The sequence below is a fragment of the Hakea prostrata genome, chromosome 3, assembly GCF_041222555.1.
Source record: "Hakea prostrata isolate BN-2017 chromosome 3, UWA_Hpros_2, whole genome shotgun sequence".
In the NCBI taxonomy this organism is placed as follows: domain Eukaryota; kingdom Viridiplantae; phylum Streptophyta; class Magnoliopsida; order Proteales; family Proteaceae; genus Hakea; species Hakea prostrata.
Window position 1 is genome coordinate 72,818,285 of NC_142602.1, and position 22,342 is coordinate 72,840,626.

The following is a 22,342-nucleotide window of genomic DNA, read 5'->3' on the forward strand; positions in this document are numbered from 1 at the left end:
TTGGTAATATTTCAAGTTTAGCGGATCGAACAAACTCAACTATTAATGAAATATTGACCACTTAAGTGGGTAAAAAGAGTTTGAAACCAACTTAGGTGGACAAAATAAAAATAAACAAATATTTGAATTTCTTTAGCAAATTTATCTTAATACAATTCAAGAATTAAATCGTAACCCGATTCTAACGGACGGTGATGATCCTCTAAACCAAATCCTAAAAGGGTTCTGACTTCTAACTCTGTGTATGTTCTCTGTTTCAGGATTATTACACTTCTAACCTAATTTGAACTCTCTTATCTTCACTAACCCATCTATTATTTACGTCCTTTCCCAACTGATACTCTCTCTTTTCGTACTTTGAAGCAGAGGTGGTGAGGAGCGTTCACAAATCGTAAGCCACTGTCCTATTGTCCTTTTTCCGGATTCGAATCCTATAAGAACAAGAACGAACTGCATCTTTCTATTTCTATCTCTTCGAACACTAATGCATTCCGACTGAAAGAGTTTTCAAGTGATATCGTTACTTCAGCACTGAAATTTCTAGGTGAGCAGGTATTTTTTTTGGGTTTTTTCTTTCTCCCTCTTTTGTTTACCTGTGCGATCGATAATTTATAATTTGTGCTGTTTCTGCGACAATAGCATGTGGGTTTTTCTTAAATTACGAAACGTTTGATGGCTTTCCTTAGTATCTCTTAAGTTTCAAGTTTTCTTGTTTAGCATATAACGATTTCTGGTTTGTTTACATCCGATTAATTTTTTCTGGTTTTTTTTCTTCTTTCTTTTGGCTAGTTGTGATTGAAGATCTTTTAGTGTGCCTGGTTTCGTTGGATTCATCCGGTATTAATGGTTAAAAAGGCTAGAAAGAAGTCACAAAGCATTCAGAAGGAGAGGCCAGTTGCCTCTGCTTCTCCTACAACCATTCTCCAAAACTTGAAATCATCTGATGAGAATGGAGGTAGTGTAGTAGTAGGCAGTGGGAGAAAAGCATGTACCCATATGAGTAAGGATGTTGATTTGGGTAAATTCTCTTCAAAAATTGATTCACTCGAATCTGTTAGGTGTGAAGACTGTAGGGAAGTTGCGGTTGATCGGAGATCAGCTAAGGGAAAGAATAAATCTGGGAAGAAGAAAGGAGCTGGTAATTTGGGTGCAAAGTCAGGTTCAAAAGCCATTTGGGTCTGCTTAGAATGTGCGCATTTTTCTTGTGGGGGGATCGGATTGCCGACAATTCCCCAATGCCATGTTGCCTGGCATTCCAGACAACATTGTCACCCTTGTGTGATTCAATTTGACAACCCTCAACTCCGCTGGTGCTTCTCGTGCGATTCATTAATTCCAGTAGAAAAGTCACAAAACAATGGTGAGCAGAAAGATACCTTATTGGATTTAGTGAAATTGTTCAAGGGGGAATTATCAGCAGGAACTTCAGTTGATGTTGATGTTGATGTTGAAGATGTTTGGTTTGGTGGAGGCAATGCTGGGAACAAATTGGTGTCAGACAACATTAGATCAGGAATTTCAGACAGAGGTTATAGAGTAAGGGGCTTGTCTAACCTTGGTAATACTTGCTTCTTCAATTCAGTAATGCAGAATCTTTTTGCCATTGATATGCTGCGGGACTATTTCATGAAGTTGGAAGGGTCTTTTGGGTCTCTGACTACAGCCTTAAAGAAGCTTTTCAGTGAAAAATGTCTTGATGTGAATTCAAGGGGCGCGATAAACCCAAAATCCTTCTTTGAGTGCTTATGTTCCAAAGCTCCCCAATTTAGGGGACGACAGCAACACGACAGCCACGAATTGCTCAGGTGCTTGCTTGATGGGCTGTGTACTGAGGAGTTTGAGGCTAGAAGATTTCAGGATTCTAATGTGGAAAGCAAAACCTCTTCAAACCACGGTCCCACTTCTGTAGATGCAATATTTAGGGGACAACTCTCAAGTAGTGTTTGTTGTGTTGAGTGTGGGCATTCTTCTATTGTTTATGAACCCTTTTTCGATCTCTCACTTCCAGTGCCAACTAGAAAAACTCCACCTAAGAAGCCCGTAGCTGTCTCACTACCCAGGAAACCCAAGCTGCCTCCTAAGAAAAGTAAGAAAAATCATTTAAAGGAGGGTGCTCAAAAACGCCAGCCTGATGCTACTTCATCAGGATGCAATGATCCTTCTTGTTCTAAACAATCTATTGTGCCTGTCGTCGAACAATCAGTGGCTTCAATTGATGATTCTTCTTGGTTGGATTTTGTTGAAACTAGTAATGCATCAGATTTTCTTGTTTCATTTTCACAAAATAAGGACACTTCGAATACTCAGGATGATGGCAACAAGCAGGTCATTAAGGATGATGTGGAGCAGAGCCCTGGGCCATCAGATGAGGTTCCAAGGTTGGACTACAAAGAACCAGGAAAAATAGCTGCTGATTGTCATTCAGCTTCACAAGACTTCGACAAATCAGCTGCTCAAGATTTTGAATCTGGTACAGTTATCCAGAATGGTATGTTACAGAATGACTCCGACTTGCTGAGTCAGGGTGGTAATCCTAATCCAGAACCAAATTTGGAGTTACATTCTTCTCAAAGTAATTCCTGTGAAGGTGAGCTCCCTTTACTAGTTCAAAGTTCAGAAGTTCTGTTGCTTCCCTTTAAGGAGGAAAACTCAACCATTGAAGGAACTTTTACGAAAGAGGATGAGGCCTCTACGTCTCTTGCAGGATGTGAACCAGATGGGTTAGACTTCAATGGCTTTGGGGATTTATTTAATGAGCCTGAGATGGTTCCTGATCCCAATATGGAATCTTCATTAGGTGATGTGAGCTTCCAATTTCAAGCAACTGAAATAACAGAAACTAGTTTTGTAGCAGGAAATAGCAGTGATTCCTGTCCTGAAGAAGTTGATGATTCAGATGCTCCAGTGTCTGTTGACAGTTGTTTGTCACACTTTACAAAGCCTGAGCTCCTCTCTGATAAACATGCTTGGCATTGTGAGAATTGTTCTAAAATTCTGCAAGGCCGAAGGAGGATGGAAGTTAAGGGTGGTGGCGGCCTGCGAAGATCCTCACCAGGGACTAGTATGGATGGAGTTGAGGTGAGAAGTGGCAATGCCCCATTGGGTTTCAACAATGATTCCATGGATCTTGCTAATCATTTAGACAATGGGAAGCTTGACACTGATATGGTTTTCACAAATACTGATGAAAGCTTGCCTCTGGATAAGAAGAGACTTGATGATCGAAACCAAAATTGTACTAAGTTTGCCAACTGTGAAAAGGGTGAGGAGATAGATTCAGAGTTTGTAAACCCCATTTCCAATTCCTTAGGTTGCTTGAAAATTTCTCAAGGCGATGAAGTAGTTGGTTTGTTGAATCATACAACTGAGTGGCAAACACCTGCTGTGGATAACTATGATGCTAGCATTCCAACTAGTGATTCATGTATTCTGGATATTGTTCAAGCACAGCCCCAGGTTCCCCAGCCATTGTCTAGAATATGTGACTCAGGTGAAAATGAGGATGAGGAAGTGGACTCAGAAAATGTGAAGGTAATGAGAGATGCAACTAAGAGGATTCTGATCAATAGGGTTCCACCCATCCTAACCATTCATCTTAAGAGATTCAGTCAAGATTCCCGTGGCCGCTTGAGCAAATTGAGTGGTCCAGTTAGTTTCAAAGAAGCATTTGATCTTCGGCCATATATGGACCCCAGGTACTTTCTCAGAATTTGTTGGAATTTCTTATTTGCCACATTATACATGCATTAGTCTTTTTGTAGAGGCTTTCTTGTTCATGTTGGTGTTGCTGTTCTTGTTTCTTGCACAGTTAAAACCGAAGTGTTTTTTGGATGCTTCTGTTTGTTTCCTCTTCCATGTTTCCTTAATATGGGATCATAACTATTTTTCTTCTGTCCAATTTATAATTGGTCAAAATGTCAATAGTAGGTTACTGAGGTTTTGCTACTCTATGAGTAATGTCCATATGTTCGAGACTATCTTTGGTTTTCTTTGAGAATATAATTAATGGAATCTCAGTTGCTAGGTTTTTCCAGTAAGATTTTTGCTTGACCTTGATTTACTTCATATCTTCTAGATGGCCAGAAAAGCTTGTTAAGGGAAATGAGTAGCCTTAGATTGCTTGTATGTTGAGTAGTTCCAGCTATCAAGCAGCTTGATGCTCTAAAGTGGGCACCATTTCATGCTGGCTTCACTTCCCTGCATCTAGGCCATATTTATGTACATTGTCATCAAGGCTGGATAGTTTAATTATCCCATGAATTTATGCTGTTATTTTCTTTGTTGGTTCTAAGAACCTCCTGTGCTGGATGTCTTTATACTCTACAATACTGTTTAGCTGCAGTGGCATCTATGTCCTTTCAGAATAAGACCCTAGTCATAGTATTTAAGAACCAGTACAAGAGGGTAATAGCCATTAACACCGGTTGTTATCACTGTTCAAAGGTTATGTAAGTGGTCATTATAATTTCCTCTTTCTCATTTTATGTTGTAATAATTGTTAGTTTTCATGTATCTATCAATTTTAGAAATTTTAGATCTTTATGAATTTTTAACTAGTTTGCTGATTTTGTAATGTTATATATTAGCAAATCATGTTAACCCATGTCTGTAATCATCTTACCTCCAGCCTAATGTTGTTCTAGTTGAAACCGTCGTTCATGATTTCCAACAGGTGATGCTAATTAATGAGTGACAGATACTTAATTCCCAACCAAAGCTTTAGATTGGAAACATTAGTAATATCTGTGATGCTATGCAAATTGCCTGACTGCACATATCAAGCAACACACACATCAGTAATTTTCAATGGCAAGGAATTTAACAGAAATAGTCTGTTACTTGTGATTAGAAGGCATCAGTGTTTACTTACTTGCTTTTCTATGCCATCTGATTCGATGCATATTAGCTGTAAATGCCTATCCTCATTTGCAGTTCTGTAGTATCATTGAAACCCTGAATTGGATTCAGTTTTTGTATGACACACATGCAAGAGATTGAGCTCTACTTATCTAAAAGTTCATATAACAATATCATCATGTCACTGTATGAAGAGAATGGATTCAATGATTCTTAATGGTTATATTCTTTTCTTGGTTGAATGAAATTCAACGGAGAACTGCACAACTATCATTTGCTGCTTTTGAATGTCAACCCTTTAAGATGCTTTACATAGTCTACGATTATATGAATACAGGTCAGCAGTGTTCATATTTCCTTTTTTTATGTATAACAAAGTGTCAAGAGGATGAGGAACATAATAAAAGCAGAGCAGCACCACTTAATAAGAAGATTTAGGCTAAAACAACAAATTAATATTCCTGTTAAGTGTGATACTATGACCTTTCTTCTTCTTCTTCTTCCTCATTTTTCCCCCCAAATCCCCTTCTGTGCTTAATTCTTCTAGAGGATGTAAGTTTTAACAACCATTTATATTAACAGAAGGCACAAACTACCCATCTAGGAATTTGTAGTCTATGTACAAGGGATATGTTGTTCCTAGGGTTAATATTCAAAAAGACCAGTTGATAGCTATCAATATGTTTTAAGCCTTTCAAATTTTCCTCTTTAGTAATCTTCTGAGAAGCAAGAAGATTTTTGTAGTTTCTGTTTCTTGTGTTAATTATAAAGCAATTCACTGTATGTACTCCAGCACGAACTATATGATTAGTTAGACTGCTGACCTTCTTTCTTTCTTTGTGCTTTCTCAAGGTGTGGAGAAGAGAGAGACAAATGTGAATACCAGCTAGTTGGGGTGGTAGTACACTCCGGCACCATGCACAGTGGCCATTATACTGCTTATGTGAGAGGTAATGAAAGTCAATTGAGAAATGAAAAGCTCAGTGGTGAATCCTCATGGTACTATATCAGTGATTGCAAGGTCCAGGAGGTCTCGCTGGCACAGGTCTTGCAATGTGAAGCATACATATTATTTTATGAAAAAACTTGAAGATCCTTGTTTGAGAAAGGTGAAAAGGAAAGTAAAAGAAGGGCTTGAGAAGCAAAGGTGAGTGTAGTAACAGTTTTGAATGCCAAAATTGGTCATTTAACAGTTTTATCTGCGGAAGATTGTAAAAGGGAGAGTTTACTTCATTTCTTATAGGGTATATAATTTTAATTATACACAGAAAGAAGAGAATTGGAGAAAGAAAAAATACATTGTATTCCTTATGGGTTAGGAAGATGCCCATTTTTTTATATTTGCAAGCAGTGATTTTTCTTTCAAATTGATGCTGCAGTAGTGTATTTTTAATGGTCCCCAATATCCTGAAGGAAGTAATTCTATGGATTTTTGTTGTCATTATGCAGGGTTCACTGGTTTCCACATTTGGGTTCCCTTTACTGCTTTTGGTGTTTTCTACTTTCTTCAATTTTATTTTACTTTTTTTGGGGTGTGAATTTCTGTGTTTTAGGGCCCCAGGCCTTTAACATGGCAAGCCAGCCATGTCTCATGTTCAGAGATTCAGAAATGATAGTTCTAGTGGCTTAGCTTCTGTTCAGAATTGAATTTCATCCATTAATTGTTACTGCTACAGTTTGGGGGTACGGAGAGCTTGTTCAAATCTTTATAAGCCTCAGCATTAGGATACTTGCAGATGTTGGATTATTGCTTTCATCTTGAATCCCAACACACATGGAAAATCAACCATCTTATTTTCTTATTTCCATGCATGCTTGCTAACTCATAATTTTGCAACCAGTCTGGGAAGATTTCAGAGTTCTTTGTGTCCATAATTCTAAAGCTTTGTTTGGTACCCATTTTTTGAAATGTAGTGTGAAATGATTAAAAAAAAGAAAACATTATTGAGCAACATGAATGTCTCTTTTAAAATACCTGTAAAGCATTGGCAGCCATTATTGAGTTTGACAAATGTTTCCTGATGAGCTGTGTGGTATTTTCTTTGAGACAGTAGCAGAGAGACCTAATAGCTGGAAACTGGAAAAGGTAAGGAGTTTATTTATGTTTAGCCCCAATTCCATTGTGGGTCCCTCACTCAATGAATAGGTGGGCCCCTTTTGCATGAATGAGTGGGGATCCTAGCCATGCGAGTTGTTACTTCCGAGACATCTCTGGTGAGAGTGAGTTATTACTAGTGTGTCTTACATGCATGTTTCATGATTAATGTGGGGTTGACTAGTATAAGATTCTGTTTTTCATGCGGATTGGTGGGTTCATATCCGTAACCATGCGCGTTTGTAGGGTTCACTGATGGATAATTTGATCATGATCTAACGGCTATCAATCACTGAACAGTATATAGCAAAGGAACAGGGATTTATAGCGGAATCTAACCTCCTGCCATCAGAATCAGTACCTTAACATTTAATATTAATAATTAAAAAAAATAAAAAATTTCTTTGGAACTCGGGAAGTGAGGGTAGCTGCTGCGGTTGCATTGGTTGGGCAATGCACGGCACCAGAGGAAGCAGCGGTGGGGTCAAGCATCGTGTGGCCGATCCTGTACGTCAGATGTGGGTCCCGCAGATCTTGGAGACTCCTGGTCTACTACAAGTCCGGATCATCTGGGAGTACAACGTGCTCTCAGGTGGAGCCCATAATAAATAAATGAAAAAAAAATTCCCGGATCTTCCTCGTGATCCCATATTCCCATGTCCATGTGGGACCCTTATTTTATCTAATAAGAGAATATTAAAGATACCATTTGGTTGGTAGTTGCTACGGAGTAATTTATCAATCAAAATTCATGTGAGCTGAGCTTGTTGTGCCTTCAAATGCCACTCATGATTGTCGACAACCCCAAGCTCCCAACCACAAGCAGTCAAGCCGGTGAGATGGAAACTGGGGTGACACTCACATTCAAGTAACCTCTCTCTCTTTCTCTTTCTCGCTCTCGCTCTCTAATCCAACCAAACTATAGTAACTTAAGATATAACCTGTCTTAGCTTAAGATATAATCTCTTGTTAGAGATGCAAATCCTTTTATTAATCAGTTATTAATTTATTTATTGTTGTGAAATAAATATCATTTTTTTTTTTTGGTTCAAAAATAAATATCAATTGAAGCGGGGTTTTGCACGCCTTACCTAAACGTAACATGCACGTTCTTCAATAGCTATGAGGTGGCAATTCATGTGTGGGCAACATGTTGTACGTGGAGTATATTTAGAGTTTCCCACTCATGTGTCCTTTCTTTTCAAATAATGAAACAATGTATTAAAGGTAATCATAGAAAAATATGTATTATCTCTTGAGTAAAAATTTTGATGTGTAAGGTAAAACCAATATTCAATAATTACGGACGCAAACAAACATAAGGCGAAGCAACACAGAGATTTAACGTAGTTTAACACATTAATGTATTGTGCTACGTCCATAAGTGAAAAGAAAAACTTTCACTATGTAAGAAGAAAATTATAATGAAACTTGTATAACAACATGCCCGACCAGATCCCCATATATGCTAGTTACTTTCTATATTGAAATTCTTTCCTATTCGGGCTTTTTAACTTATAATAAGAGTTGAACGTAGAGAAGGGGTAAGAGGGTAAGGTCCTTTTTAACTTCCATAAGTACATCACATGTCAAATTTATGCTAACTACACAATGTGATTGCTATAACATGGACACAACCAAGCAGGCGTAGCCAATTTCTATGTTAGAAGCAAACAACACGTTATATTTGATATAGGAAAAATATCGTTAAACCGGGTCCATTCTAGGTTCAACCCTCAACCCTAGTCGGGGATGAACCGACCGATTTAGGTTCGGACGAACTGGGTTTGAAGATAGCGTTACATGATCAACAGGCAAGCACGATACCGAGATTCTTGGGATGGATAACCTGTCAAAGAGACGGTTATCAGCACTCATGGGAGCAAATGATCGTGCCAACTTGGATAACTACCACTCCCGCAGCATCAAGATCGTGTGACCAGGGGAAGTTGTCCATCACCCCACTAACGGGTCTAACCGTCAAGATCTGATGGCCACTAGAAGAAGGCTCGAACGAGTTCAACAGACAGGATTAGAAGGTAAACTCTATATAAGTCAAAACCTACGTACAAAGAAGGTAACTGAATCGTATTCCCAGTAATCGTATTCATACTTTAGCTCTACAATTAGCTAGAGCCTTTGTGATCATTAACTGACTTAGCCATCAGAGGTGGACTCCCAACCCCCACGGTCGGGCTACATCTAATGATTGTTTTGCAAGTCATTCTCTAATGATCTAAGGGCTGAGCAGATTTAGACGCATCAATATCAAATGAGTCATAAAGATCAAGGGAAACCTGTGAGACATAGACATTTCTAACATGGGACATTTTTTACCTTACTATCTTTACATAATAAGCTACCACTATTTTGCTAGAAGCACACCCATGATAGTGATTAATGCATATAAGTACCAACACAACAAAACCTTAGATCTATAGTATATTCCAATTCAAATGTTCAATAAAAAAAAATTAGTCTAAACATAACAATTTATTATTACTCAAAAGAAAGAGGCAGAAAATGCCCTCGCACTTCAAATAGAGAGTTTAGAATAAGAGTTTATGGATAAAGCCAAACTCTAGTGACTGTTCTTAATTAAGTTTTATTCGCTAGATAATTAATTGCTACGTGTTACAATCCTAGTACGAATTAAAAGAAATTACAAGGGGTGAGAGTTGTAGAAGATGTGAATCCAAGGAGTCTGGAAGCACCCATAGCCACAAAGTAAACAACTACATTCTCAAAACGTCTAATAAATATGAATAGAAGAGAAGAGAAAATGTTGGTAATACTTCAAAAGTAATTCAATTCAATTAATTGATGGGGGGAAAGATTCCTTACCTGGATTCGCTTTCCCTTACTTGAAGTATTCGCAGCGGAAGTCTAGATCCACATTCTCGTTCCACCACCAAAGATTTACCGGCGAGATTCCACAATCACTGGGAAAGGGAATAATATCCACAACCCAAATGCCGTGGATTAATGGAATGAAGATCAAAAACTAGGAAAGGAAAATTTTCCAAGCCTGCGATTCTAAGAGAGAGGGAGAGAGAGATGGAGCCGCCGTTTCTCAGAGATAAATCTCGTGTGAATGAATCACTCAGTTACTCACTAATGCGGTGGTTACCAAAATATATAACCCTATTTTGTAACCGCCCTAATAGTGAGTTTCCAATATTGCCCTTGGGCATTTAATTTATTAATCATATTAATAAATTCCAATAGCTCCCACTTGCACAAGGGCAAGTGTTAATCTTTCAATGTGTCCCAGACACACTTGTATATCCCAGATATACACATTCAATCTCTCTGCTATGTATCCCAGATACATAGACCTCTTGTGTCCCAGACACACATGTATATCTTAGATATACATATATATTGATCTCTTCACTATGTATCCCAGATACATAGACCACCTGTGTCCCAAACACTAATATCCACAATCATACTGGCAAAATGGGTTGTGCGACCGGTGATATACCTGCACGCGTGAGCCCCAAACTAGAAACCTTCCTTGAAGGTCAGAATGGCACATCACTCATAGAAACAAATCAAATAAGCATTAGTATAACACAGTGTCCTAGGTTTATTCAAACTCACCAGACTAAAGGTATCTCGATCCTTCTGAGAGATCACCTTCTTGTCCTTAAAATGTTCACTACTTGTAACATACGGTTGGCGCCAAAGAAACACTTTTTAGGGTGCAGTTGAATCAAACCTTTCCTTTCGCCCAGCACCATCACTACACTTAGGATTGACTCCTTTCCCGGTAGTGCCCCTTTAGGTCGAATCTATCATGACCATAGGTAACACCCCAAAGTAGCCACATCAACCCTTCGTTTCATGATGTCGTCGAAAGTCACTAAGAACACTAATGGACCATAAGGTCCAGGACTCACACAATGAGAGGAGCAGGGATCCATCCTCTCATTTCCAATGATCGCTAAGCACACATAGTATGATATACGTGCTATGGTGGAGCATTCTATATACAATAGAACGTATATCCATCTCAACACCATACAGGTCTTAGTCTAGTCGCAACCTCTTGCGCTTAACCCGAGTTTCTTTATTGTCGCCACCCTAGCGCCACATAAAGTACTCGCACTTGGCTCCTATAGGCAACATGAATAGTGGGAACATTCATGTCGATTCTCTTTACAATAGAGAAACTCATCTTGATTCCAAATCAAGGCGACATCATGATTATGAATTGACCTACACAAAGTCATTCACAATCTGTCTCATCTCTGCTCGCCTCTAAGGCGCCAGAGGCGAATGCTCGTGTGAGTGAGCCATTCTCTTGCCTATTGACATATCTTGTTTTATGCTAGCAAAACACAATCACATAGAAAGTGAATAAAAAAAATGCTGGAATGAGCTCATATTACTCATTAATAAGAAAGTCTCAATACAAAAATAAGTCACAATCTACGCAAGCCCAAGGATTTTACATGAGAAATAAAAACATCATTGGCTATAGGTTTGGTAAGAGGGTCAGCTACCATCTGACTAGTAGATATGTGCTTAAGTACAACTTTCTTCCTTGATGTAATGTCTCTAACAAAGTGATATCTCAACTGTATATGTTTGGTCTTCCCATGATACTTGGGGTCCTTGACATAGCTAAGAGCTGCCGTACTATCACAGAGACACAAGGGCAGCCTCTTTGGATGTCATCACAATCCCAAGATGTCGAAGGAATCTCCTCAACCAAACAGCCTCTTGAACCGCAGCTGAGCATGCCACATACTCTGCTTCCATGGTCGAGAGGGATATACAAGCCTGCTTCTTGCTACACCACGAAATGGCCCCGCCATTCAGCAAGAAAGCATATCCAGAGGTTGATTTGCGCTCATCGATGTCTCCAGCCCAGTCGGCATCACTATAGCCAACTAACCGCAAATTCGATCCTTGGTAACACAACATGTAGTTACTCGTTTCTCTGAGATATCTCAATATCCTCTTGACTGCTTTCTAGTGCTCTATGCCTGGGTTTGATTGGTACCGACTAACCAAACCCACCGCATAACAAATATCCGGCCTAGTACACATCATAGCGTACATAAGGCTACCCACCGCACCGGAATATGGAACTCTTTCCATCTTGGTTTTCTCCTCTGGAGTCTTAGGACCCATATCAAGGCTCAAATGCAAACCCTTCTCCACCGGAGTATCAATTGGTTTGCGATTGTGCATCTGTATCTCGTCAAGACATTGTCAATATAGGTCTCTTGAGATAAACCCAAGAATCTCTTTTGCCTATTTCTGACAATCTTGACACCAAGCACATAGCTTGCTTCACCCATGTCCTTCATATCAAATACGGAGGACAACCATTTCTTAATGGTTTCTAATAGCTCCTTGCTATTGCTAGCCATAAGTATGTCATCTACGTACAGTGTCAGAATGACATAATTATTATCGATCTCTTGGTGTAAACACAGTGGTCTTCCTCAAGCATGGAAAAACCATTTTCCATCATAGCTTGGTGGAAGCGCACATTCCACTGTCTAGATGCTTGCTTTAAGCCATATATGGACTTCTTAAGCTTGCACACTTTGCGCTCAAGTCCATGTGCTTCAAAGCCTTGAGGTTGATCCATATATATCTCTTCCTCAAGTTCTCCATTGAGAAAAGCAGTTTTTACATCCATCTGATAAAGCTCTAAGTCCAACTGAGCAACAATGGCTAGTATGAGGCGAATTAAGGCAAACCTAACCACAGGGGAAAAAGTTTCCTCATAATCAACGCCCTCTCGTTGGGTGTAGCCCTTAGCCACTAAACGAGCCTTGAATCTCTCAATAGATCCATCCGCCTTTCTTTTGATCTTGAGAACCCACTTGTTCCCAATTGCCTTTCGGCCTGGCGGCAAGTCAACCAAGTCCCAGACATGATTAACTTTCATCGACTCCAACTCTTCCTTTATTGCTTTTAACCATTCCTTTGAGCTTGACCCCCCAAGAGCTTCCCGCACGCTCTTTGGTTCATGCTCATCGACCGAAGTCATCTCACGCCGATCTCTTCAGGAGTTACCATGTAGGCTTCATCCTCTATGTCAAAACGTCGACGAGGAACTAGCCCGCGCCCACTACGGCGCAAGTGCATGTCAGATTGCTCACCGTCTAAGGTAGTTATCACATCTGCACTCCCACTCCCACTAGGATCTTCTGGATGAACCCCATGTTCATTTTCTAGAATCTGAATCCCTGGAGTGACAAGACCACTATCTTGTATCTCAAAGAATTCCGATGATTCTTTGTTAACTCCCGAAAGAGATGGAAAATCATTCTCCAAGAATGTTGCATCCCTAGACTCAAGTTCCGTTCTCCTCTCACTCTCATCTAGTCCAATGAAGACATGGCCCTTTGAGGGTTCGGAATATCTCACAAAGATACACTTTCTTCCTCTCGGGTCCAAGCTTTCCATATTTGTGAGAAGTAGAGTGAACATATGCTGCACATCCCCATGCGCGCAAGTAACTCAAATCTGGCTTCCTTCCGGTCCACAACTCATATGGTGTGGAAGGAACCGATTTGGTTGGAACTCTGTTGAGGATATAGGCCGCGATCAAGAAAGCATCTCCCCAATAAGAGATGGGTAGATTTGCCTGCGCCATCATGGATCTCACCATGTCTAGCAAGGTTCTATTCCTCCTCTCAAAGCAACCCCATTTTGCTGTGGAGTCCCCCGGAATAGTAAGTTCTCTAGATATCCCCTTTTCATCACATAACCCTTTGAACATATCGGAGAGATACTCTCTTCCTCTATCCGTTCTAAGAGTTTTAATCCTTTTATCTAATCGATTCTCAACCAAGCTCATGAATTTCTTAAAACATTCCGGAGGCTTCGACTTATGAGAAATTAGATAAATGTGACCATACCTTGTATAGTCATTTATGAATGTGATGAAATAAGACTGTCCTTTTCTAGTATGCACATTCATGGGTCCACACACATCCGAATGGATAAGTTCTAAAGGAAGAGAGGCTCTCAAAGCCTTTTTAAATGGTTTTCTAGTTGCTTTTCTCGCTAGACATGACTCACAAAGTTGGCAAATCGAGATAGTGAACCTTGGCCTAAGAGACCTCTCTTGCCAACCTGTTCATTATCTAAGCCAATATGTCCTAGTCTAGCATGCCACAAATTAGAATCAATACACACAGTATTTTGGCAAACAAAAGCATTACTAGAATTAAATGAATAATCAATTGTATCCAATACAATGAAACCATTATCAAGAAAACCATAACCATAAACTATATCACCCGTGATACAAAACCAAAGAATTGTTTTCAAATACAACTCTAAAACCATGTCTTAAAAGATAAATAACAGAAACAAGATTTCGCCGAATGTCCTGGAGCATACAAGCACATCATGGAGTAACAAATGCCCGGCCACCTCGCAAAACTGATTTGAATGTGCCTATGCCATGAACCTCCACGCTTGAGCTGTTCCCCATCGTTATTCTTTTGCTTCCTCTTAGAATACGACGGTATTCCACGAAGCTCGACGTTCCCTTGTTATGTGTTCTGTCGCTTTGAATCAACAATCCACAAAGGATTTAGTTCAGCAAGCATAGTAGAACTTGTTACATAACAAGATGAGGTATAACACACAAGACATACCTCTTGCTCGGTGCAATCACGAGCAAAATGACCAGAGCTTTCGGCACTTGAAGCAAATCAAAGCTGATTTCTTCTTGCCAAAGCACTAGTCCCCCTTGAACGCTTGGGCCCACTCTTGTTTTTGTTCCCACCCTGGTTACTTTGCTCGGACCGATGAGGTTGAGCTTTCTCTCTCTTGCGCTTGAAGCCTGCACCCTTACTAGTGCTAGCTTCAGCAGCAAATACATCGGCTTGAGGGGTATCGGCCAACATCCGATCCTCATCAAGCTCAAGGTGCTTGGCGGCTTGATCGAAAGTCTTGACCTCATCAACATGAGAGTCAAGAAGATCTTCATATGCTCCCAAGTCTTTGGCAATGACCCGATGATTGCGGAGACTTGCTCCTCATCAGTCTTCCTCGCGCCCACATGCGCTCAACTCACTGATCATGTTAGACATGATGGTTATATGCTGCCTCATGGTGTGACCCTGGCGCATCTTATAACCATCAAAAGTGAGTCCGAGCTGGCGGCCCCTTGTGGTGGAAGTCCCTCCATACCGGAACTTCACAGCCTCCCCCACAAAGACTTTGCAGTCCTATGCTTCTCATAACAAAGCATCAGTCATCCCTCATGGAGCTCAGGATTGTAATCCTGGCTACCCGGTCTTTCCTCTTCCAAGCATTGTATGTATCAAGGTCCTTGCGATGCTGTGCAGTGGTACCTTCCTCAAGTGGGTTCATGGTATGGTTTATGGTCTCCAGCATATCCTGCTCTTCCAGGAGATATTGCACCTTTCGGTGCCAGAGGTCATAATTCCTCTCATTCAGCTTATCTCCTTTAGTGAGGTCAGCAACAATGCTCTTGGTAGCAGCCATTTTTTCTAGAGATATTACATACAAGAATGAGTTCAATAAATCTAGCATAAAACACAACTCATGCAACAAAAAATCACACTAGCATAGTCAACCTATGGGATAAGCACTTAAACCAAAAGAGATGCTAAAAAACATTCAATCAAATTCTCATGCAAACCCACATAGACTTATACACTAGCTTCATTCTGTGCAAGAAACATGATTGATAGACCCATAAATAAAAAATAGTTTTATTAAAATAAAACATGCAATCATGTTCAAGCTATGAGGTGGTTCACACAGAACACTTCTACCTCATTAGCTCCCACTAGGCCCCATTAGGCCCTCAATGCCCAAACATCACACAGATTGTCGGGCCATTGGTGTCTAGTAAGTTAGAAACACATTCTGAACTGAACAGACCAATATCCAAAAAAATCCATCTCCCCAGACGGATCGTCTGCCGCCTTGCCCGGAATTCCGTCCGCTCGCCTTTTATGCCCAGACGGATGACCGTCTGGCATTCTGTGACCAGACTGAGATCGACGACCGTCTGGTTCAGACGGTCGACCGTCTGGCCCAGACGGATGACCGTCTTTTCCGTCTGGGACACTGTGACTAGTCTGATAATAGACGGACGACCGTCTAGTCAGACGGTCGTCCGTCTGGTCCATAGTGACCAAAAAACGGCGATTTTTCAATTTTTCTTGAACGAAATTTTTTTCAAAAAAAACGGAAAACACGTTTTTTCACCCAAAAAATCATCCAAAAAAATTATATGAAAAAATCCAGCATTAATTATTAAACAAAAATAATTATCATCATGGATTATTAATTCATGCAAATCTTCATTAGGGAAATTCACAGGGATCCTCCCACTCGGATCCGAATCAAAATTAAGGGTTTCCAAAAACCCTATCAATTCTCCCATGGGTTTCGTATTAAACCCTTGATCCTCCCATTGGATCCATACAATAAATTTAAACAATGGGGAGGAACAAAAAAACGTGGGAACCAATGCCTCTGATGCCAATGTTGGTAATACTTCAAAAGTAATTCAATTCAATTAATTGATGGGGGGAAAGATTCCTTACCTGGATTCGCTTTCCCTTACTTGAAGTATTCGCAGCGGAAGTCTAGATCCACGTTCTTGTTCCACCACCAAAGATTTACCGGCGAGATTCCACAATCACTGGGAAAGGGAATAATATCCACAACCCAAATACCGTGGATTAATGGAATGAAGATCAAAAACTAGGAAAGGAAAAATTTCCAAGCCTGCGATTCTAAGAGAGAGGGAGAGAGAGAGATGGAGCCGCCGTTTCTCAGAGATAAATCTCGTGCGAATAAATCACTCAGTTACTCACTAATGCGGTGGTTACCAAAACATATAACCCTATTTTGTAACCGCCCTAATAGTGAGTTTCCAATATTGCCCTTGGGCATTTAATTTATTAATCATATTAATAAATTCCAACAGAAAACAACAACTAAATCAATCACATGAGAATATGTAGCCCCAATCCTATGAAGTTGTCTCCCCATTTAGCCTTGAAACTAAAGGAAGACAATCTAAATATATCAATAGATTATAAATGTTGACCCCCTTGGCAAAAACAAGAGCATCTTGACATGCTTCTGCTTCCATTAATGATGTTGAAAAACTATAGCCCCATTTGAACTTGGCATAACCAAGTGCTGCATCTGGTATAAATGATCATTCTTCTACCTTCAATATTGCTATTCTTGTTCTATGCAACATCGACAAATGCAATGAAGTGATTGGGAAGAGGGCTTAGAATACTATTTTAATAAATTAAAGTATCTAAATAAAATGACATGAGTTTTTTTTTTAATTGATTGATAGTTTTATATTAAGAAGTGGTGACTATTATAAATACCACAAGAAAAAACTCATGTGGTATACATAAATTATTACCAAGAGGAGCCGATTATTACCAACTGAGCAACTCTTCAATGATAGCTACACATAAATTATATATAAATATGACTTCGGATATACATTTTCATGAACTAGCGTATTCGACAACACTAGCTCAAAAAATTCGATTATAACACTAATAAGGCATTATTTTTTTTTTAAAATAAGTAATATCCTCCTTTTTTTTTTTTTAGTTGTCAACCCCGGTTTTCAAGGCTTTGCCTAGACTAATCCAGTGTTCGACCTAAGTCGCACACCTGGCTATGGTGGGTGAGTCTCCCAGCGGGAATTTTTTGCATCCATAAGATTTCGATACCGGAACTTTACTTAAGCGGACCAAGCTGCTTACCACTTGGACCAACCCCGGTTGGATTAAGTAATATCATTTAACAAATAGTAACTAGAGATTCATTGGCAGCCGTACCGGAAAAAAAATCATTGGGAACCCGGCCATGGATGTGAGTGACGAATGGTTTCATACAAGGAATTGAAAAGTTCTTACGAAATCTAAAATCCGGCAAACCCGAGTTTCCGTTTATATAAAATACTCATTTCAAAAGAAAAAAATCCAAAAAATCATAAGGATTAAACAAGCAAAAGAAATAAAATAGAAGATTCCATCCAAAAAAATAAAATAATAATGATGTGTGGTGGACTGATGCTATCAGCTACGACTTCACCAATGATATGGCTGTGGGTACCACATTTGGGTTTGGCTTGTTTACGTTATTTATTGTGTCATGGGCCCCACAAGGCCAAAATTTGACACTTGGATCTCAACCTGAAAGTGAAGGAATGATTTCATAATCGAGGTCTCCTAGGATTCCTTCACGTTTTCACCTTTACAATTCTTTCTCCTTTTCGGATATCGGATATCGGATATCGGATGGGGCGGAATGATTTGTGCATGGCGCAGGGAATGATGCCAACCACGCGACCAGTTATACATTAACATAGGTGTGTCAATCTATAGTCCGAACCATTAAAACTGCACTGCACCAGTCCGTTATAGCCTGAACCGGCCCAAACCAAATCTAAATGGGCCGTAATTAGGCTGAGGGTTGTGGAGCCTGCACCAAACCGCAACCCATTATAACCCGTTTTGTAATTTTACATTAAATAGCATTTGAATCATTATTTTACCATTAGATAGTTGATATAAACAATTAAAAAAATTAAACATGAATTCAAAGATCAAATAGTCATTTCACTACTTAATATTTATGTTCTTGATTTCTATAGAATGTGTGGATTTTTTTTAATGGAAATTGACCAATAGCAACTTTGATTTTCATATAATTTTCAATTTTGTTGTAGGATGCTCAATTGTTTTTTCTTGTTTTTTTTCTTACACATCATAAACAACCCGAATCTAAATTGTTAGCCCAAACCGTTAGTTAGCCTGAACCCAAACCATACCAAATCGAAGCCAGCCCGAAACCGTTATTTTGCTAATGGACCGTATTTGAGTGAGGTGTTTTCAGCCCCAAACCGCACTGTTGACACCCCTACATTAACAGAAAACATCTACTCCAAAGTCCAAACTGAAAAAGCAAAAGAAGAAAGAAGAAAAAAAAGAAAAACAGAAAAAGAAGAAGATCGATCAACTAAACTAACCGCAACTTAACAGGATTGCCTTTGGTCAATTGGATTACCAACTGAGGGACCCATTCATCCCTTCCACGTCATGCTTTTAAGGCCTAACCTTAGGGTTGGTTTAGTAATTTGTCTTAAGTCTCTCCTATAAAGTAGGGGAACTGGAGACCCATGTTTCCGTTTCCTGAACCAGAAGACTCGCTCTTTCACTGTCCGTTCAAAGCTAGGGGTGCAAAACAGTAACCGGCTTTGTCTGTTTCTCATTTTCGTCCGGAAATTACGAAATTAGCAATTAAATGATAAGACAAAGAGATAGGCTGATTTTGACTATTATTCAACAACACCGCATAGAAAAAGAGACTCGCCAAAGAGGGAGAGGTAAAAGCGAGAGAGAACGTTTCATCTTGTATTATTTCTCTTTCGCTTTTCTATCCTAAATATATAAAATCTTGCCTTTTGCAGAGTTTCTTTGTGTTTCTTTGTGAATGTGTTCTCGCAATTTATCCTTTTGCTGCAAAAGATCAAAAGCTGCCACTGATTAGATCTGGTTTTCTTGCTCTTTAGGAAGGTATCCAATGCTGCTCCTTACTGTTGGAATAGCACACAAGAAGGAATTTGGCAGTTCTTGATCCGTGAATTTGGTTTTTCTGGCTGCGATATCAAGATGATCTGCAATTGAAACTGCTACATTGTCGATCAGTACGAGAACAAGAAATTAGATCTGTGTTTTCTCTTCCGCTCCATATCTGTTAATTGAATTTGATTCCTAATAGGATTCCATGGAAGGTGGTGGTGGTGGTGGTCGACGAAGAACGAGTCATCAGGTCTCAGTCGTCGACAAATCGAATCTTAGAGATCTTCTAAGAGCCAGAGAAGACGACGAGAGCAACAGAGACAATCTGGCTGGGCTAACCCTCGGTGCAATCATTGGTTGTGATGCAACGAGACCAGACAGAGGTCCACCGGTAACCCGTACACTCTTTGATATCATCAGAGAAGAGGAATCCAGCAACAAAAACCTTACCGGTGTTAACCGGAGGAACTGGAAATCATTCCGAGACCGCCTCCGTCTCCGACGCACCAGTCACGACGACAACGGCGACTGCGTTCTTCAGATTTCAGATCCAATTTCAGTTACAATCGCACCTGAATCGGCTCAAATAGGTAACGGAGCGGACAACAGAGAGGACACCCTTACGGAGTACGAAGCTGCGGCAACTGCTAACCGACCAGTGATGATGAGACTAGCGGCGGCGTTAGCGAATGAGCGAGAGTTGCAGCGGCGACGGGAGATTGAACGGGAGAGATCTAACACGGTTCCTGAGATAGAGGAGATGAGAGAAGAGCAGCAAATTGTGGTTGGACCGGCGGTTCAGACCGCACCGGCGGCAGCGGAGGAAGAGGAGGAGGAGGAGGAGGAGGCGCCGGTGAGGACGTCGTTGATGGCGCTGTTGGAGGAAACGGATAGGCAATTGTCGGATACGGGTATGGTGGGGACCACGTTGATTGGTGACGTGGCGGATGAAGAAAATGCAGGTGATGATAATGATGGTGGGAGAGGAGAGTACGTGTGCTGCGTGTGTATGCTGAGGCATAAAGGTTCGGCTTTTATACCTTGTGGCCATACGTTCTGCAGGCTTTGCTCTAGAGAGCTTTGGGTATCAAGGGGGAATTGTCCACTTTGCAATGGTTACATCTTGGAGATCCTAGACATCTTCTGAATTCTCTCTCTCTCCTCTCACTCTCTTTCTCACGCTTGCTCGATTACTTACATTTTCTAATAGTTTGTTATTAATTTTCCTGTGTTTATTTCTATGCTTTAAAGTGGTGGGTAAAATAAGAAAGAAATCCTACATAGCCTTCAGCCATGTAAATATATATAAAAAAATAATAAAAAATAAAAAAAAGAGAGAAAATAGTGGATTCTTTTGTTTGGTTACTTGCAAATTTAATCAGTAAAAATTAACTCCAAAGGTGGCTCAGTTGACGTTTCTACTTTCTACAGAGGAGGCCAGAATTCGAATTTCCTCAAGACCACGGGCTAAAGATTGCCTATATTAGTGAAAATCTTCCGAAGTAAACTAGCATAGATGACTTTAGGTAACATAAATTAGTAAATAATCTTTCGATATTTCCTCATAGACCGCATTTTTACTTTTTCAAAATGAATTTTATTGGGGGGAATGGAGCATTGAAATGTCCAGATCTGGAAGAGCGTGATTAACATAGGATCAAACAAACAAATTTGGAAATTCCACTAGAGGTAGACCGTTTTTTTGGGGGAACGGGCGAAACAACCAATAGGATCAAAACTTTGGTAAGAGTAGAGTTGGGAACCGAAACAACCAATGGGACCCACTTAATAAAATAATCTGAGACTAGTAACTAGTAAGTAGTTACATTTTTTTTTTTTTTGTTTATATATAGTGTGGGAGAATATTACTAATATAGTAAGTAGTAACACTTGGAGGTGGGTAAAAAGGAATTTGAAATCTCATTTTCTTACCTGTTTACTTGGGAATTGGGAATGGCCACATGCTTAATTGGTTGGCAAACGATTACCTAAACACCTATCTTGTCTGTTGGTCGATTACTTGATTTTGGATTTGCTTAGTTGCCTCATTTGGAGAATTCTAGGGTTTTGGCCTGTCTTTAGAGGGTTTGGTTGTGAAGTTTGAATCACTTCTTTGTCAGGAAGAAGTCAGGGAGAACAATGTGGTCCTTTTTGACTTTTCTCAACCAGACAATTAGTTTGAGTTTTCTCTCTCGTATTTAAGTAGGCTCATTGCATAGCCACCAAATCCTAGGGGAAGCAGTTTGGTGACCTAATTCCCAATCAACACATTAAATGACCTCTTCAACACTATGGGCCTAAATGTGGGCCTTGATGAACTTCTTAATGGTATGAGATTTAATCATGGCACCAACTCACCTATAAGTCTCCTACCTATTCATCAAAATCAGAGCACTGCAAACTAAAAACCTTTTAAATACAAACCTTCATGAACTTGTAACTCTGTGGATGGTTAATGGCTGAGAGAAGCCAGTAACGAATTAATTGTAGCACTTAACATTCATATTATAAGAAGTTCCCTTGATGAGCCCACCTGCGACCTTGTAGTTTGTAAGTTGTAACTACTTTTTAAAGCTATACATATATAAAAAACAGGAGGTTATGAAACTAGCCATCAAAAAGAGGGTATGAATGTTAAAGTGCTAATGCATTAATCTATTGGCCCTTTCGGTGGAGCTGCCGATGGTTTAACCATTAACCAACACCCTAGGCTAATGCAAATGCCTCGACTTGCAATGGCTCTTTTGATCAATAGATTTGTTTTTTACCAAAGGAGGGGGGGGGGGGGACAAAGGTACAAAACCAG

General features: G+C 39.9%; 2 protein-coding genes across 5 annotated transcripts; both read left to right on the forward strand.

Annotated features, from left to right (window-relative positions):
• Positions 1 to 274: 274 nt before the first annotated feature.
• On the forward strand, positions 275 to 7,296 carry LOC149023006 (ubiquitin carboxyl-terminal hydrolase 2-like). 2 transcript variants are annotated; one of them, XM_089150882.1, is made up of 3 exons: positions 275 to 552; positions 790 to 3,695; positions 5,710 to 7,296. In XM_089150882.1, exons 2-3 carry the CDS (start codon positions 844 to 846, stop codon positions 5,945 to 5,947), a joined length of 3,090 nt encoding a protein of 1,029 aa, XP_089007008.1. In that variant the 5' UTR covers positions 275 to 552; positions 790 to 843; the 3' UTR covers positions 5,948 to 7,296. The 2 variants fall into 2 exon arrangements, with proteins under 2 accessions (XP_089007008.1, XP_089007007.1); XM_089150881.1 differs by having other exon boundaries at positions 275 to 544; positions 5,710 to 7,295.
• Positions 7,297 to 19,275: 11,979 nt separating this feature from the next.
• On the forward strand, positions 19,276 to 20,952 carry LOC149023007 (uncharacterized). 3 transcript variants are annotated; one of them, XM_089147383.1, is made up of 2 exons: positions 19,276 to 19,340; positions 19,425 to 20,952. In XM_089147383.1, the coding sequence occupies exon 2, from the start codon at positions 19,742 to 19,744 to the stop codon at positions 20,681 to 20,683; it is 942 nt and encodes a 313-aa protein (XP_089003509.1). In that variant the 5' UTR covers positions 19,276 to 19,340; positions 19,425 to 19,741; the 3' UTR covers positions 20,684 to 20,952. The 3 variants fall into 3 exon arrangements, with proteins under 3 accessions (XP_089003509.1, XP_089003510.1, XP_089003511.1); XM_089147384.1 differs by having other exon boundaries at positions 19,305 to 19,340; positions 19,527 to 20,952; XM_089147385.1 differs by having other exon boundaries at positions 19,336 to 19,368; positions 19,527 to 20,952.
• The last annotated feature ends 1,390 nt before the right edge of the window (positions 20,953 to 22,342 follow it).

Excerpts from the sequence above, each read along its gene's own strand:
- LOC149023006 (XM_089150882.1), top strand. The coding sequence starts at position 844 with ATGGTTAAAAAGGCTAGAAAGAAGTCACAAAGCATTCAGAAGGAGAGG. Across the intron at positions 3,696-5,709 it reads CGGCCATATATGGACCCCAG|GTGTGGAGAAGAGAGAGACA; the intron begins GTACTTTCTCAG and ends TGCTTTCTCAAG.
- LOC149023007 (XM_089147383.1), top strand. The coding sequence starts at position 19,742 with ATGGAAGGTGGTGGTGGTGGTGGTCGACGAAGAACGAGTCATCAGGTC.